Source organism: Muscardinus avellanarius (genome assembly GCF_963383645.1).
Source record: "Muscardinus avellanarius genome assembly, chromosome: 17".
In the NCBI taxonomy this organism is placed as follows: Eukaryota; Metazoa; Chordata; class Mammalia; order Rodentia; family Gliridae; genus Muscardinus; species Muscardinus avellanarius.
Genome location: NC_137803.1, coordinates 12,508,265 through 12,526,248, shown reverse-complemented (window position 1 = coordinate 12,526,248; position 17,984 = coordinate 12,508,265). Strand labels below are relative to the sequence as shown.

Below are 17,984 nucleotides of genomic sequence, written 5' to 3'. Positions count from 1 at the left end.
TTAGGCAGAAACCAAGTCCTTGCACAGATTTGCCCCTCACCCAATTTTTGAAATATATTAATAATCATAGCTTTCTCAAATCTTCCTAGGCCATTCCCAATACTGGTACAAATACTGCCCAGTATAATAGAGCCGAGGGCCAGGTAGACTCTTGACCTCTTGGTAAGAGGCACCACCTGCCTAAGGAATAAGTAACTAGCCCATTACCTTGGTAACGAGGATGAGAAAGATACCAATACAAAATCTATTTAAAGGCTGGCGTCCTGAAAAGGGGCCAGAGTTCCATTTTCGGGCTCTCGAGCACACGGGTCAGCACGATGATTTTTCCTTCTCTTCTCTATTTCCTACTGCTCTATTTCCTACTGATTTTGTAATAAAGATTTGTTAAAGCTGCACTGAGCTGCCTATTAGTTTTAATTTTTCTATTCAACAAATTTTAGTTGAATAAGGAAAAGAACCCCCACCATTTAAACCATAACAGTTCTGGCTTTTCTTTTCTAAAAATAGCTAAGAACAAGGACTCATGGCTCCATCTCACACCGTTACACATTTTAACTTCAGTTTTATCTTGAAAATTATGTTGGGCCAGGACTATGTGGCAATGAAGAGAGCCACAAACCAACAGTTATTAAAATTTTTTTTAAAGAATTTAAAAGAATTTAATGTAAAAAGAACATTACCAGCTAGCTGGGGCTGCAGACTCTGGAGCCAATTGTTAGAGCTGCATGCCCCTCCAGTCAGCCAGACTCCTTTTTATGGAGGAAAGCCATACAATCCTTAACTATATTTGACCTTTCCCTTATTGGCTGAGCCTTCTTAACTGAGACAGATAACAGTTTTTGGTTGGCTAGTCCCCTCTTATCCATATCTGGAAACCAGTTTGTCTTCTTTAGGCTTCCGCAGGGGAGAGGTCACACTCTGTACCCAGCAGTTTATCTGCAGTTTATCCAAGAACAAAGAGAGAAGGAGGAGTGGTGTTTGAGAACAAAGAGAGAAGGTAGAGTAGTGGTTATCCGAGAGCAAAGAGAGGAGGAAGAGTGGTGATTACATTCCAGGGGTAGTTACAATTTCAGGAAGGCATAGATTAAGCTTTTACAATTTCAGGAAAACAGTGGAGAGGTTAAACAGGGTTCATCACGTACACACATTCCAGAGTAACAGCACTGAGTTGTAACAAAATGGAGTCTTATACAAGATGGAGTCACCTTGGCCCTTCATTCTAATAGTCTACGTTTTGTAACAATGGAATCCAAAACAAAAGGATAAGCTTAAAAAAAAATCTTAGACCATACAATACAACCTAATGAAGGAAATCAATATATAAATTGTTTCTAGGAAAACCCTTTGAAAACCTGTATCCTCTATCAAAATAAAATAGAATAATGATGAGGCTATTTATTTTGGTTCAACACCTAGAACTGATATTTTCATGATCAATATTTTTCAAGAAATTAATGAGCTAAACTTTACATAGTAGAATTATTGAACACCTTCAGAAGGATTTTCTTGAACACACACACACACACACACACACACACAATTATGGTCCTCATTCATTGTTTGGCTATTTCTTTGTTTAATCCCTGGTTGTCTAAAAATTCTATGTATATTCTATATATATGACGACACATACACATACATAATTGATATGACTACATATATATGAATGGATACATATACATATATTTACTTATCTTTGTAGATAAATGCACATCTTACAAATAGAAATATATAGAATAAATTCAGCTCTAAATCTTGCCACAATTGAAAGACCAAATAACAGAATTTCTAGCCAATATGCTTCCTTCTGTGTTAAGCACGAGACTGGGCCCAGTAATTTCAAGTGAGCTAGGAAGTTGCATGTTTTCTGCGTTTGGGTCTAGGATATCATCCTAAGTCTTGTAGTTTACAAAATACTGTGTGGTTTAAAAATAGCCGTAACACCGCCAACAAAATTCTGGCTCATGGCTGGGTAATGATTGGTGGAGTCGTTAAAAAAATTAATTATTAATGTGATAGACTTCATTTTTAAGTGGATTCAGATTCAGTCCACTTCATATAAATAGATTTCCGGCTGTTGTTTGTCCTTGTTTTAAATATTAACAGTTTCAATGAGAGTTGAGCCCAATAGAGTGGCCCTGTAGTTCCTTTTCCAAGGTCGGTGGTCCTTGTCTGTTACCATGGTTGATTGCAACCCTTTTAAAGATGTACTTTACTTCTTATTGTGAGCTTGGTCCAGGATGTGGGAGACAGAGTTATCTATTGCCTTCTGCTCTACTGCTGTGCAATTCGGGGGAAACAGGGATAGCCACATCCTTCCTGTTAACTTTCAAATGAAATACTGGGGTGAACACAATACTTATGTCCATATATGTCAAGTGGTGTTATACACAGGGAATGAAGCGCTTAACGAGAAAAAATAAAACCTCTGAATTTTCCAAATAATTGAGGCAATGATAGCTTATGTTTAAATTGTCTAAATGATGGTTTGAATTCAATATAGTCTCTTCCTTTTTTCTGTTCTTTAAGTGTGTGTGTGTGTGTGTGTGTGTGTGTGTGTGTGTGTGTGTTAGTGGGGTTTGAACACAGGGGCATTCTACCTCTGAGCTATACCCCAGCCTTATTTTATTTTATTTTTATCTTGAAACAGGGTCTAAGTTGTAGAAGGCCTCGCTAAATTGCTGAGGCTGGTGGCAAACCTGTGGTCCTCTTGTTTCAGTCTCCCAAGTACTGACATTACAGGTGTATGTCACCACATGCACCTGCTATTATTATTTTTAATTGAGACATGTTCATCACACTTATTTATAGGGTACAGGGTAAAAATTCAATACATATAAATAATGTGTCAAATGAACAAATCAAGGTAATTAGTATTTCCACCTCCTTAAGCATTTGTTAATTATGTTGAGAAGCTTTGAATACCTATCTTCTGGTTCCTTTTAAGATCTATAGTAAATTGTTGTTGACTAGAATCACCCTACTATATTGTAGAGCATGAGAATTTATACCTCCTATATAACTGTGTTTTGGCACCTGCTATCCTACCTCCCTGAATCCCCCATTGCCCCTCTTCATCCAATCCTCTAAGTGATTATTATTATGTTGAGGTTATAGAGTAAAAAATAAACTCAGATTCAGTTTCTCCTACTATACTTTCACAATACAGATTACTTCTGACACCAGATATGTGAGGTTCCCCTACCCAAACATACACACACCCCAAACAAGCAATTTTTTAGTGAACAGCAGCAGCCTTAGGGCCTCTAATTTAATTAAATTCTGACACTATTTCTTGGAGATAGCAACAAGTCCCACAGGTTCAGGTCGTCAGTCCCCAAGACTTCCTCCTTCACCTCCAGTCACAAGCTCCCGGCTGCTCACTGATGCCTCTGACCAAACAGCTATAAATCAGGTTCCCACACCTTCTGCTTGGGTTTCAATTAATTTACTAGAACAGCTCTCAGATCTCAAGGGCATGCTTCTGTTTATTGGTTTATTATAGAGGATATCATAAAGGATACATATAAACAGAAGCATAAGGCAAGGCACACAGAAAGGAGCAGAGAGCTTTCATGAGCTCACCCAGCATGCTCCCTTCAAGAACCTCCACCTATTCAGCTTCCAGGAGCTTTTTGAACACTGTATTTGAATTTTTCACAGAGACTTCCTTGGATAGGCATGACTGAGGGACAGACAACCACATAGAAATGTGATTGAAGAAGAAGAAAAGGTTCTAATGCTAATAGACTGGGGAACCTTCTAGGCTATCTGCAGAGATTCTTTTGGCCTCTCTCTGAAGCATTTCTTCCTCCTAGGGAAAGGGAAAGATCCCTTTGAAACAGGGTTTGTAGCATCTACTATCATATTAAGTAGGTCAGGGAATATGTTTAGGTCAGCTCCAAGACAGAAAGGTGAAGGAAGATTAGAGCATATTTGTCATTTCCATGACACATCCTGGGGAAGAAGAATTCTAATTTCTATGCTCTCCTTGAGGGAGGGAAAGGAGAGGAGAAAGAGGGCAGGAGAAGGTGAGAAAAAGAATTGTTTCTCTCTGAGACTGATTGTGAGGTATAAATACCCTATCTTTTAGTCATTTAGGAAATAACAAGGACTGTGGGAGCAATGAACCAGGAACTGGGACAATAAACCAAATAAATATATGTGCTGTGGTATCCCATCTACTCTGTACTCTGGTGAAATCAACTTTTTAGCTTCCACACATGAGTGTGTGACTTATTTCACTTAACATATCCTCTGGTTCTACTCATGATGCCGCATGTGACATGACTTCCTTCTTTTTTATGGCCAAGTAATGTTGCATTGTATATGTATTCCATATTTCCTTTATCCAGTCAGGTGTTGATGGGCACTTCAGTTAATCTCTTACCTTGACATTTAGCTTTTTATTTTTTCAAATCAACCATAAATATAAGTGAAATATGAGAAATGAGAGAATTTTACCTGATGGCATTTCCAACATCCATCCTGAATTTATATTCAAAGTATTAAAATAAGGAAACTATCAACTAAAATTAGACTTTAAAATTTTTATTTAAAAGTAGCTCTTGACTTACTTTGTTAGTTTAAGGAATACATTATTTAAGTCAAATAAGAGCCTCCTAATTGTAGCCGATTACATGATTTACAGTTATAAGACTGACTTATAATAACACTAAATGATGACAAGGATGAGGGGGGAAAGGAATAATTACTGATACACTGTTGGTTGAAATGTAAATTGGTAAAGTGATCACAGAGATCTGTATGGAGGTTCCTAAAAAGAGTAGAAATGGAACTACCTATATCTAACTCCTTGATACTCATCAGAAAAATTAAAGTCAGACTACTACAGTGATATAGGAATATGTAATCTTATAGCATCACAATTCACAATAGCCAAGTTAGAGACCAACCTAGGTGTCTGTCAACAGATAAACGGGTAAAGAAAATATGGTATATACACACAATGAAGTTTTACTCAACCATTAAAAAAAGATGTCATTTGTAGAAAAATGGGTGGAACTGGAGACTTGTTCATGCTAGAACTGTTCGTAATAAGTGAGAGGTCAGACTCAGGGAATCAAGTTCCATGCGTTTTCTCCCATATGTAGAAGCTAGAGAGAGAAAAAAAGAAAGAAAAGGGTTTTGATTAAAACTGGAAGAGAGAACAGCAGAGTAATAGAAAGGGATTAGGGAGAAAAAAGGAGAGAAAGGAGAGGTTTAGGAACAAAAACAGATAAAATAATGTTATGTGTATATGTGAAAGTATAACCATGAATCTCACTCTCATGTTCAATTACAGTGAACCAATAAAAGTAAAGATTGACTCCTATTTACAGGTGCTTATTTCACATGATTTCTCCTTGCAAAGTATACTAAATTTGTCTTTTTGTTGAAATGACAGGTGTTGCAATTCAGTAGAGATCAAGACAGCAAATCTTGTCCTGAAAGTGAAAAGAAAAGGAAAATGGTATTTATTAACTTTTTAATATTCACTTGAAAGTTCAAGAGAAAGTCTTTATAGCATAATTGTAGTGGTTAACCTAAGCACCTGACAATGGGCAACTCTTCTGAAGAGCATATTAACATTATAAAAATGTCTTTAAATTACAAGAGTATTTATACTTTTTAAAAGAGTCATATTTCCCTTTATTTTAACCCTTTTTATTCTTTGAAAAAACTTTCTTTTGAACTTGTCCCTGCCTGCCTTTACTATACCTCCCTTAACCATAAAAGTTCTGTATTGATGACATTAAAGGCAACATTTTTCTCTATCTTAGAATTGTTCTCAGATTTTTTTTCTGTACACCAAATAATTTCATTTATCTATAGATTGAGCACACATGTGCAGCTCTTGTTCAGGATTTATTTTGACAAATTCCTTCTTTTTTAAAGGAATTCAAGTCAGGCAGGGATAAATTGGAGGGAATACACTCTGATTTCCAGACACTTACTGGAGAAATCATGAAGTCCAGCAATTCCTACACACTTAAAACAGCCAATAGGATATATGGAGAGAAGACATATCCATTTATCAAGGTAAGTGCAGATGTCTTATTTTAAGCCAATGGGAAATTAATCAATAGGCTACACATTTCTCTAGGAATCCTAGAGGCAGTCCTGATGTGTTCAGTACTTCCTGGTCAATAAGTGTCTAGCTGTAAATGAAATCAATAACAGGTTTCAACCTCTATCTAGTAATTATATCTTTATGTGCAGAATATATGGTTATATAGGAACGGGGTCTATATAATCCCTGGAACATTTATTTCACAAGAAACAAAAGCAAAAAAAAAAAAAGGGGGGGGGTCATTATATAGGGTGAATCTAAAGCACCAAAGAGTGGTATTGGTTATAGGACTGTGGCCAGAGCCTGTGTCCTTGAGAACAGAGCTAACGCAGGATGACAGTAGGGATCATTTTCACATTAGAACATTAGAGACTTGGAAACATGAAACATAAAAGATGCCAACTTTTCCCCTTCACCAGTGGTTGAAAGTTCACCAATGCAGACCACAACCTTATCCTGCTAAGACTCGAAGTGTCCCCCGCGGGTGGTGCAGTCAGTCATTTTCCTCGCTCAGTAGGAGGATTCAGGCATAGTGGCATGTGCACCTGTAATCCTAGTGCCTGGGAGGCTGAGACAGGAGAATTACTGGTTGGAGGCCAGCTTCAGCAACCCAGCTAGATGCTCAGCAGCTTAGTGTTTCAAATTTAAAAAATTAAAATAAGAAAGGGCTTGGGTATAGATCAGGTAGAATGTCCCTGGGTTCAATCCCCAGTACCAAAAACAGAGAGAGAGAAGAGAGAGAGAGAGAGAGAGAGAGAGAGAGAGCAGATATCCAGGAAATAAAAGAAGGAAATGGGAATGAGATCAAGTAGGAGGATAGGACAGGATTAAGGTCAAATAAAACTATCATATGGTTGCAAAGTGCACTATTTCTCCATTTTCAGGACTTGAGATGTTCTTACTAAAGACTTAAAAGCAGAAGGATGGGGCCTTAATGACAGTTCCATTAATGGTTGGCTCATGGGCTCCTTTTGGATTCAGAAGTAGGCACATAGGCTGCACTCAGTGGCACTTAGAATCAAGGGAGGAATGAACATATAACATCTATTTATGTGTCTACAAGTGTACAGTTAAGACAGGAACTCATGACTCATGAATATTACAGTTTTCATTTTGCAAGATTATACATTCTGTAGAATTTGAACTTCAGAATCTTTAAGCCACTTCTTGAAGCAGAATTAAATAATCACTTTGGATTTCCTATGAGCCCTCCATAAAGTAAGAAAACTGAAATACCACAATGTGTGCACAAGAATAAATATATTACCAAGGCAAATGTCCCCATAGTAGCACCCCTAGTTACAGCTCACGTAAAATGACTATCACTGAGGTGCACACCAAAGGGTCAGAAGGCGTCAGCCTGACTGGTTCTCTTGGAATGCTTGATGAAGCCTTTAGCCATCTTAGAAATCATTTTTCATGGCAGAATATAGCTTTCTTCAGGTGCCTTCCAAGTTCCTGAGTGTCTAGAGTCCACAGAAGGTGGCTGCTACACCCAAGGGCCTTACTGTGATTCCACCCTTGCCATAGAAAGCCAAGCTGAGCTACCAACATCTTTTGGCCACCATGATTTGTAGTCTTTTCTTCCATTCTGCCCTCATTCCCAGGTATGAATAAAAACAGGAGGAGATGTAAGTCCCAGACTGTGGGCATCAGATCTTCATTCTACACTTGGTGTTCAGCATGGCTTGTTGTTTTGAAGATGCTTAGATTTGAACTAGAACCAAGAGTGAGGAAAGAGAGAAGGGAAGGGTCAGGTGGGAATCTACAACATTCCATCTCCAAGGTTTTTATAAGAATCTAAATAGATCTAATTTTTCAGTCTGGAGAAAACTCCACAAAAGAGGATTTTACCTGTGTCTTTCAGAAATATTTAGATGACATGAAAATGTATTTCGGTGTGGATCCACAGTCTGTTAACTTTGTGGAAGCTTCTGACCAAATCCGAAGTGAGATCAACTCATGGGTTGAGAGTCAGACTGAAGGTAAGCTGTCACCCAGGAGTCTGGAAGTGATTATTCAAGCATTGTGTATTTACTTGAACATGTAGCCAGGTATATTTATAAAGTAGAATCATGGAATGCATTCCAAATAGAACATTTATTACTATTCATGTTCATAATTTATAGATTTTCAGCTTTCCCAGTGATTCTTATCTTAAACACAGAAGCCAAGGGGAGTAGACCAGAAAATTATCAGAGCCCACTAATTCCAAAGAGGGTAAAAAGCAGGAAAATGCAAAATAAATAAACAGATATGAAATGCTGCAATGTCTGTAGTTTTTTTTTTAAAAAAAACTACTAATTAATAATAAAAATGTGGCATCAAATGCACTATGTGATCTTAAGTACTTTTCAAAATAATGTCATGTGTTAAGAGTATGGGTTAAGAAATGGATTCTCTCAGCTCTGGATGTCAAAGTCAAGTGTCAGTTGGGCCAGGGTCCTTCTGAAGACACTAAGGTGGAGCTGTCTAACTTCTGGTCATTGCTTCAGGACCTAAGTACTTCTCGCAGGCCTTACTAAGTCTCAAAATTATCAAATTAAGTATTAGGTTCTAACATACAAATATTGGAGGGGCATAAATATTCAGACCACAGCAGTAATATACTATATTCACAAATGTCCGAATATATGTTACTCACTGGCATAGTATTAGATTTATTTGTTAAATGTATTGGAGAGTTTGGGGTATATAATCACAAGAGAGTGATATGTAGATGAAAATTTTGTGTTTTCATACTGAAATAGGTGATCTTGAGAAGAGTAATCAGAGGACTTTTATTTTATTCTTTGAAATGGCTTTCATAGTATAGAGATCCATTAGTAACTTAAAGGTTTAAAATAATTTTTCTGTTTAAATGACTGGGATATATACTGGCTGTCACTTGACAGTTTTTGTGTGTATGTGTGCATATGTTACTGACCCAAAGGCATTCTACCTCTGAGTTATACCCCCGGAACCCTTTTATGTTGTTGTTTTGAATCAAGGTCTCTCACTAGGTTGCTGAAAATTTCATTAAGTTGGTGAGACTGGTCTTGAACCTGCAATCTTCCTGTCTCGACCTGCCAAGTACTGGGATTCCAAGTGTGCACCACTAGGCCCAGCTAACAGTTTTTAAATTTTGTTGTTTTGATGTTTTGTTCTGTTTTACCCCTAGTTTTCTTTTTAATAACTTTTGAATTTTTTCTCTTTTACTAAAATTTTCTAGAAAACTCATCTATAATCTTAACTTTAGGCTTTCATTTAAAATTCTTAAAATTTCCTCCAAGTATGTATTTTGACAGTTTAAAAAAGTAGCCCTTCATTCTGAGTAGTGCCCATTTCATGCGGAAGCTGGGTTGGCCTCAAGGTTTTTCTCAATCCACTTCTTTCTACCTCCTGTTATAAAAGATGCTGCTCTTATGACAAACCTATAATATCTGATTTGATGCACGTTTATAAATGCTGCAAGGTGCTTTAGTAGAAAGTTTGGACAGAATATATTAGGGGCCCACCAGTCAACTATGACTCAACAGTGGCTAGAACAATCTGATTTCAGAATTGAACAAAGTCGTATTTGGCGCAAGGAGGAACTGGCCTGAATACAATCTCTCAGATGACAATCAGGCGGTGCACTGTGTGTGGCCACAAAGGAAGTGAAAGAGAAGAGAGCTTATCTGTCCCCTTAAAATAGAGGTCCAAACCAACTTTATTCTGGAGGAAAGTTTCAGTAATTCAAAAGTAAACTTATTTTTTAATATTATCTCTCCAGCATTTTCCTATTCCCTCATAGATATTCTAGAACAGGAATAGTATATTTCTGTTTCTCGAAAATCTAAAAATGAAACTTTTAAGGAAAATTTTATGGCTCCAGGGAGATTCTAAGACTGGTTGCACAATTAAAATACCCAAGTTTCAGCCGGGTGTGGTGGCACACTCTTGTTAATCCCAGCATTTGGGAGGCTGAGACAGGAGGATCGTGGTTCTTAGACAGCCTTAGCTACTTAGTGAGGTCTTTTGCAACACAGTGAGACCCTTTTTCAAAAATAAATAGTAAAATATAGGGCTGGGGATGTAGCTTGAAGGTAGAATGTCCCTGGGTTGCATCCCCGGTACTGCAAAATTATAATAGTAATAATAATTAATAATAACAATAAAATAAAATACATAGATTTCCACTAGCCCCTTTAAACTTGTCCTTTTTTTCTTGCAGGTAAAATTCAGGATCTCCTACCTGAAGATGCTGTGGATTCTATGACCAGGATGGTTCTGGTGAATGCCCTTTACTTTAAAGGAACCTGGGAACATCAATTTTTAGTGAAAAACACTATAGAAAAAACATTCAGAATAAACAAGGTAGGAACTTGTTAAAGATCAGCTTGAATTCTAACATGGCATTGTAACATGGATCCTATTATATTTTATTTTTTGTATTACTGCAGATTGAACCTGGGGAATTCTACCTCCAAGCTGTAGCCCCATCCTCTATTTTATTTTATTTTTTCTTATTTTGAAACAGGGTCTCACTCAGTTGCTGGGGCTTTCTTCAAACCTGCCATCCTCCTGTCTCAGCTTCCCGGGTACTGGGATTACAGGCATGTGTCACCACACCCAGGCTTATTTTATTTTATAAATTCATTTTTCTTTCTGATTCTATATTCCCCTAAACCATGGTTCATATTAGGGAAGGATGGCTGAGATCCAATCTCTTGGTTCTATCCCACATAGAAATTCTTTCATTATTTTTCTCTGAATACAAACTACTCACATATATTATTACTTAGTCCTGCTACAACCATTCGAGCTAGGCTGGATGGGTTTTATATTTATTACCCAGTTGAGAAATACATGGTAGTCAAGTGACTGGAGGGCTGTCTGAGTTGGGAGCAGTTCAGAGGAGAACCTAAAACTCCTATTTAGAAGTTCCTGTTCCTGTTCTACTAAGCCAGTAATACCTTACACCAAATTCTTACTCTTCCATAAGTAAAATCAATAAAAATGTTAAATCTCACTTCATTTATTAAGGTTTCTCTCTCAGTACACAGCACACTTGTTCCTAAAACAAAAGGGAGATAAATATAAAGTTAAAATATATCTTATGAGTTCTAAAGGCTGTTTGTTAGTCAGCTTTATATCCCTGAGACAAAATACTGGAGATGCACAACTTAAAAGAAGGAGAGGTTTGTTGTGCTTCGTGGTATCAGGGGTTTCTGTCCTCAGTTACTTGGTCCTGTCACTTGGGGCCTGTGAGAAGGCAGAGCATCGTGGCAGAAATGAATGGTAGCGTTCACCTCATAGCATCCAGGAAATGAGAGAGAGGGGGGGGGGAGAAAAGAGGGAGATAGATAGAATAAAGAGACAGAGAGGAGAGAGAAAGAGAGGAGAGGGAGAAAGAGAGACAGAGAAGAGAGAAAGGGAGAGAGAGAAATAGAGAAGAGAGAGGAGAGAGAAAGAGAAAGAGAGACAGAGAGAGAAGAAAGAGGAGAAGAGAGAAAAAGGAGGGAGGGAGGGAGAGAGAGAGAGTTTGTGTGTCTGGGGTCCCAGTATCCCCTGCAATGGCTTACCCTCAATGATCTAAGTCTTTCTACCAAGTTCCACCTCCTAGAGATCCTGCCTTCCTCCAACAGCCCTAATGTGTGATGACCAAGTCTCGGACACATGGGCTCTGCGGGATATTCCAAATCATAACAGGTTGGAATGCGTCTGGATCTTAGGATATGAGTAAATACAAGACTTCAAATATTGTCAGGATTTTTTTCTTTATCTTTTCAGTGTCATCTCTCCCATTATTCTTCTATCAGACTTAATTCTGGCTTTCTCTGTTTCCTACCCACACCCTCCTTTGTCCTAGAGACAAGGCTGAAGAGCCCCATCTGCATCCCCAAGAAGGGAACTGGTTGGCCAAGGTTTGTTATGGGGGTTTGGTCCAGGAGTGGGTCTCATCACATAGCAGTGCTGCTGAGGACCAGTGGCTGTACCAGTGTGAACATGTGCAATGGGTATCTCTCAAACAGTGGCACAAGGATGGGGAAGTGACCAGAAATGTAATGTGGTAGGTAGGCAAATGTGAACTTAGCTGGATCATTGCCTGGCTAGTATATTCACTGAGAAATTTCAGCTGCAAATGATTAAAAAAACGTGTTTCAGACTAGCTCCACCAAAAAGGGAATTAACATTAACGTAGCTGAAAGGAACTGGGGAAGTCAGCAGTGAGTAGCATCTATATAGTCTCACATAATCTCAGCAAGTGCATGCTCCTGGAATCTCTCTCTCCTTCTCTCTCTCTCTCTCTCTCTCTCTCTCTCTCTCTCTCTCTCTCTCTCTCTCTCTCTCTCTCTCTCTCTCTCTCTCTTTCCCCCCCCTTCCTGCATCCTGCCTCTGGGTGTCACTCTCATTATTTTCCATCCCTATTCAGCCTTCTAGCTACACAACCCTAGTAGACACAGAAAGTCGTGGCTGTGAGCTCTGACAGTATGATCCCAAGAGGACTCTGGTGCCATTCTTACACCTATCCTGGAACCAGGCACTTTATTCTGCCAATCAGTGGCTCTCGCTGTACAGCCACCACTTTGGCAAAAGGTGGGGCCTTTGATTGACCTCAGCTCCCTGCAGAATGGATACATAACATGTGTACAACATCTACACTGCAGAAGATTGGTTTTGGTTTTGTTCAGCTCTTGGGTTTATTTTTAAATACTTTATTTTATGAGCATTTTTAAATCTTTAGAAAAAACGTGCAGGAAGCACAGAGTCTCCATGTGTCTACCCTTGAGAACAAATTAAGTTTTCCCTGTTATTAACATCTTATGTTAGTGTGGTACATGTCATTTGCGGTAGCTGGTTACCTAATATTGGTACTTTATTATGAACTCTGTAGTTAATCTCCTGTTTATTCTTGGTGTTGTTCTCTACTTATAACAGGTGCATCACGTTATGTAACCACCATTGTCCCGTGCTCCATCTGCACATTTCTTTTTGATGTCGTTGGCAAACACTGATCTTTTGTTTCAATAGTTCTGCTTTTGCTGTTGTGCGGTGCATAGCTTTACAGGCCAGCTCATTTCCCGTGGCGATAGGCATTTAAAGTTCTGCCATGTGTGTTTTCAGCTTTACAGATAGTTTTGTTTTATTGCTAAATAACATTATTGTACAGACACACCACAGTTTGTCCTTTCGCTTGTTGAAACACAGCTTATTTCCTTCCAGGTTTTGGTAATAATGAATAAAGTTGCAATAGACTTTTGTGTGGACAAAGCCTTTTAGCACATTTGGGTAAAGACCTGGAAGCAGATTGCTGATTGCATGCTAGGAGAATGTTTAGCTTAGTAAAGCACGACCAAGTTGTCTTCCAAAGTGGCTGTACCATTTTACAGTCCCACCAGCAATGAATGACAGCGCTCGTTACCCCTTTTCTTTGTCAGCACATGATGAAGTCAGGGTTGTGGAGTTTTGTCATTGCAACATGTGGATTCAGTTTTCAGTTCTCTAATGAGATATAATTGGGCATTTTTCATAAACTGGATATCTTCCTTGGTGAGGTGTTCGTTTTTAAAATTGCATTGTCTATTTTACTAACATTGAGTTTTATGAATTCTTTGTAGTTTTTAACACCGGCCTTTCATTGGATCTATGTTTTACAAATACTTGTTCTTAGTCTATTGCTTACCTTTCGTTCTATTAGTGAGTTTCAGTTTTTATGCTACTTTCTCAAAAATCTGTATGTAAAATATACCTTATTCAGCTTCAGAATAATTGACATTTAAATAGTTTGCATAATGTTATGCATTCTTTTTTTTTTTTAGGTCTGGAGATGGAACCCAGGTGCATTTGACCTCCGAGCTATACCCCCTACCCTATTTTTTATTCTTTATTTTGAAACCTGGTCTCACTGAGTTGCAGAGGGCCTCACTAAGTAGCTGAGGCTGTCCGCGAACCATGATCCTCAGGTCTCAGCCTCCCGACTGCTGGGATTACAAGTGTGCGCCACTATGCCCGGCTTGTTTGATATTCTTTTAAATGTTTAGTAGATCTTGCTATAATTTGTAGCAACAGCATTAGAGAGAGTAGGTCATATATTTCCTATTGGGAATATTATTCAGTAGACTTTCTAGAAAGCAAGTTCTGTATAATTCTGTCCAGCATTTATCAGAGGTTCATTAGTTTCACCAGTTCCCCAGACAACCGGGAAGCAGGGATGATTAATAATTAATCATTTGGTAGCCAGGTGTGGTCATGCATGCTTGTAATCACAGTCCTTGTGAGGCTGAGACAGAAAGATCATAGGTTCGAGAACAGCCTCAGGAAGTAGTGAGACTCATTAACTTAGTGAGATCCTGTTTCAAAAATAAAAAAAAAATAAAATAGGGCTGGAGTTGTAGCTCAGAAGTAGACTGCTTCTGGGTTCAATCCCCAGTAACACACACACACACACACACACACACACATACACACACACACACATAAATTAAGAATTTGATGGACTATCTTTGACTTTGCTACCTGTTTTTCTATAGACTACAAGCAAACCAGTGCAAATGATGTTTATGAAAGAGAAACTTCGGATTTCTCACATCGAAAACCCACAGGCATTAGCACTTGAGCTCTACTATGAGAGTGGTGACCTCAGCCTGCTTGTCCTGCTGCCCGAAGAGGACTGTGGACTGGAGCAGGTAAATGCAGCAAGTGGTCTGTTTCATGAGAAGATGGCACCTGTGTTTACCTCTGTGTCTTACTGGGAAAAAAAAAAAAAAAAAAAAAAACATAAAAACACAGCCTTTTCTCTTTTCTTTTCTTCTCTCCTCCATTTCTCATCCCTTCTTTCTTTCTTTGAGATTGAAATTAGGGGCATTCTACCTCTGAGCTACACCACCACCCTCTCTGTATATTTTGTTTTTTGAAACAGGATCTTACTAGGTTTCTGAGTGTCTTGCTACATTGCTGAGGCTGACCTCAGTTGCAGTCCTGTCTCAGTCTCCCAAGTACAGGGATTACAAGTGTGTTCTACCATGACCAGCCTCTATGTTTCTTTTTTTGTAATTGGTATATTAGAGTACAAGATGGTAGAGGCATACATACACATATCACTCAACCCTTTCCCAATTCCCACCCGTCCCTCCCCCTCCCTCCTCCTCATGTTTGGCTTGGTGATTGATTTGATATGTTTGTGAATGTATATCATGTATATTAGGGAATTTCCCTCTTCCCCCCTCCCATTTTCCTTGGTTGGGTCTCCTTATTTGCTCATCTATAGTTTTTTAATTCCTATAAAGGATGGCAGTCAGCCAACACACCTTGAGACCTCATAACATTACCTTCAGAGCATCATTTAAACTTTACCAAAGTCAGTAAAGTTAATATTATTATTCCTCAAAGACCATAAGTAATTTATAAGTGCCCCTACACAGAAACAGGCACATGTACCATAAATATGAAAATTATTTGTTAGTCACAAAACTGTGTGGACTGCTCATAAGATTCTTTCAGTTGCTCTAGGTCTTCTTCCTTTTGTGGAATCTATGTAATTCAAGATTGATCTATTCATTTATTTATTTACCTACTTATTCATTTTGCAGTGCTGAGGCTAGAACTCAGGGCCTTATGCATATATGTATGGTAGTACAGCACTCTACCACCACTGAACTGTACCCCCCAGCCCAAGATTATCTTTTCTAATCCCTTGCATTGATATGTACATGTATATATGCCAACATATTTATGTGTGTACTATAATCCACAATTTCTTAAAAATACATTTTTATCAACTCAATAACTTAGCAGAAAAATTCCTGTATCAGTGACATCATTAAGTGTCATTTGAGCTGTTTATCAGCCATATGTCTATTAAGTCTGACATAATTTTGGCCAGACTACATTTTTGAGAAATTGCATTAGTTTCTTGTGAAATAGAGGACCTGCCTTTCTTTGCACAGTGTCTAATTTTTCACATGTGCCAGATTCTTGATAACTGTAAGTTTCCATAGCCCTACTAGTATATAGAAAATATTTCCAAATTGTTTGATAATATTTGTAAAACTCGTAAAGATGATAAAATGATACCAATGTGGGCCCAAAGCCTTTAGAGTCACAGCCTAAGATAAAGCACTCTTCTTAGGAGTACAGGGTCCCAAGCTGAAGATGCTGCCATGTTATTAATTTATATCATTCACAAATGTGTCATTAGCAGCCCATCCTTCGGTATAGACAATTATCAAAGTAGCAAAAGTATGCACATTTAAAACAAACATGTCATTGAAATACAAAACATATTCACATGTAAATATATGCATTAATATGTGTCTACACACAGACATATGCATATATTGATTATGTAAAAATTAAAAATATAAGGGGGAGAAAAACACCCTCATATTTACTATTAAAATTATGTCTAAGATTTGGCGGTTTCCCCTTCTTTCCTTTTCTTTCTTTTCATGGCCTAGCTTATAGCTTATAGTTATTAATTTGACAGTATTGTGAATTTAGAATACAGAAATGTTGTTTTGCTCTAGATACTGTTTTCAAAGAACCGACTCCCTTGTTGAGAAAACGAATATCTTGTGCCCTGATTTCCAACTTGCACTAGAATATGTGCTATTATGCAGACAACATTTAAGTGTTTGTTTCTATTGCTGTATTTGAGTAGCTGGTTGATGTCTTACATCCTGTCTTAGAAAATACTTCTCTCTTAAACCAAAGATTCTGCAGGAAAGGTCTCTTCACAAACCAAAGGAAGTCCAGATGCATGTGTTTTGCTAGATACATTTGGAAAGTGGTTAAAGGAATTAGTGTTGATTCATCTACGAGATCCCTAGAGGTCTGGCCACTCAATTTCCCTATTGGCTTTGTTGACTCTTCGTTGGTTCCAATCCTGCAGCTGGACAAGGTCATCACTTACGAGAAGCTGAGTGCCTGGACCAGTGAAGACATGATGGAGCTGTATGAGGTGCAGCTGCACCTGCCAAAATTCAAGCTGCAGCAGAGTTATGACCTCAAGTCGACCCTGAGCAGCATGGGGATGAGCGACGCCTTTATCCCGGGGAAAGCTGATTTCTCGGGAATGTCTTTGGACAGAAACCTCTCCCTGTCCAATGTTTTCCACAAGGCATTTTTGGAAATAAATGAACAAGGTACAGAGGCCGCAGCTGGCACTGGGAGTGAGGTGGGGGTTCGAACTAAACTTCCCTCCATTGAGTTCAATGCAAATCACCCATTCCTCTTCTTCATCAGACACAACAGAACCAACACCATCCTCTTTTATGGAAGATTCTGCTCCCCCTAAAACCATTTGTCTCTCTCTCATCTCACAAGATCACCTTACCTTACCCAAAATGCACTATAAGACGGAAGAACATAGCTCTCACAAAAACAAGTTGTAGCCTAGATCTCTTATTTTTATTTTTATTTTTTGCAGTATTAGGGGGAGAGCCCAGGGCTTTGCACGTGCTAGCAAGTACTCTAACACTGAGCAGCATCCTTAGAGCCACAGCCTTTACACTTTTGAATATTATTAGTAAATAAACCTTGAGATGATGAATTCTGGTGATCCTACTAAGTCTGTATAGCTAGAGAGAATAATTTTTAATTTTTTTTACCATGTTAACAGCATTTTAAGTCACATTAAAAAAATGGTGCGTTGTAGTCATACATCTTAATGGGGTACAAGACGGTGGAGGCACACATGCACACATCACTCATTCAGCCCTTCTCCATTTCCCACCCCATTTTCTCCCCCTCCCTCCTTCTCATGTTTGGCTTAGCGTTAGACTTTGATATGTTTGTGAATGTACATCATGTACATTAGGGGATTTCTCTCTGCCTCACCAGCCCCCTCAGGTCACCTTATTTGTTTTGTTTTAATGTGCCTTTTATTTGCATTGCAAAATACTGTTATTCAATTGAATGCCCTAAAACTTTTTGAGCTACTTAATCA

General features: G+C 38.4%; 1 protein-coding gene across 1 annotated transcript in view; it reads left to right on the top strand.

The window, feature by feature from the left end:
- The window catches only part of SERPINB2 (serpin family B member 2), a gene marked incomplete at both ends in the record, with an annotated part of 40,410 nt that extends 23,077 nt beyond the window's left edge, over window positions 1-17,333 (top strand). Inside the window, 6 exons of the mRNA XM_080714670.1 lie at window positions 5,408-5,473; window positions 5,899-6,042; window positions 7,941-8,058; window positions 10,269-10,411; window positions 14,569-14,724; window positions 16,929-17,333. Coding sequence (XP_080570796.1) covers window positions 5,408-5,473; window positions 5,899-6,042; window positions 7,941-8,058; window positions 10,269-10,411; window positions 14,569-14,724; window positions 16,929-17,333 — 1,032 coding nt within the window. The remainder of the gene's footprint in view (window positions 1-5,407; window positions 5,474-5,898; window positions 6,043-7,940; window positions 8,059-10,268; window positions 10,412-14,568; window positions 14,725-16,928) is intronic.
- Between the last annotated feature and the right edge of the window lie 651 nt (window positions 17,334-17,984).